The sequence below is a fragment of the Sinocyclocheilus grahami genome, unplaced genomic scaffold (assembly GCF_001515645.1).
Source record: "Sinocyclocheilus grahami isolate Dianchi unplaced genomic scaffold, SAMN03320097.WGS_v1.1 scaffold674.1, whole genome shotgun sequence".
In the NCBI taxonomy this organism is placed as follows: Eukaryota; Metazoa; Chordata; class Actinopteri; order Cypriniformes; family Cyprinidae; genus Sinocyclocheilus; species Sinocyclocheilus grahami.
This window is the reverse complement of record NW_015505853.1, coordinates 916,568-917,275: the sequence shown is the minus strand read 5'-3', so window position 1 is coordinate 917,275 and position 708 is coordinate 916,568. Positions and strand designations below refer to the sequence as shown.

General features: G+C 40.3%; 1 protein-coding gene across 1 annotated transcript in view; it reads left to right on the top strand.

Moving 5' to 3' along the window:
• Positions 1–708, top strand: part of fut8b (fucosyltransferase 8b (alpha (1,6) fucosyltransferase)) — a 111,192-nt gene that overhangs the window by 77,367 nt on the left and 33,117 nt on the right. Inside the window, exon 3 of the mRNA XM_016242855.1 lies at positions 388–503. Coding sequence (XP_016098341.1) covers positions 388–503 — 116 coding nt within the window. The remainder of the gene's footprint in view (positions 1–387; positions 504–708) is intronic.

Here is a 708-nt window from a genome sequence, read left to right as displayed (position 1 = left end):
CCAATATGATAACATGTGATGTTAAATGAGAGGTTGTTGGTGTCATGCAGAGTTTCCCAAAGGCTCATTAGTTGAGGGGTGATTTCATCTAAATCAGCTGAATAGAAACGAACAGTCAAACTGTAATTAGCAATTATGCTTTAGACGAATGTAAGCAGCTAATTTATGCAGCGCACTAAACGCTATTGAACATCACAGCAGATATTTATGATTATTTTATTCATGGCCAATTGGTAATCAGGCTCCAGTGAATCAACATATTGAGCCTGTCGTTTTGCGTTTGTTTATGCAGCGCTGGCGGTCTGATTGCTTTCTTCATGGATGCCACGAGTTTGCAAATGCATTAAGCTGCTGAAGGAGTTCGCTAACAAACCATGTGCTTTGCAGGATTCCAGAAGGACAGTCGGATGGGCCAGGATCATCAGGAAGACTGCGGTCTCTTGAGGAACAGCTAAGCCGGGCCAAACAGAAGATTCACAGTTTTCAGAGATTATCTGGAGACGGTAAGAGAGGAGATCATCATGACTGAGTCCCCATTTCTGAACCCTAACCAAACTTTTCCCAAACACCTCTCCCAAAAACTCAGTCTTCCATTTGTCAGATAAACACTAAATGAAAGATTTTAAGAGATGTTTTTAGTTGTGCTGTCAGACGATTAATCGTAAAAAGTTTTTGTTTACATAATATATGAGTGTGTACTGTGTATAT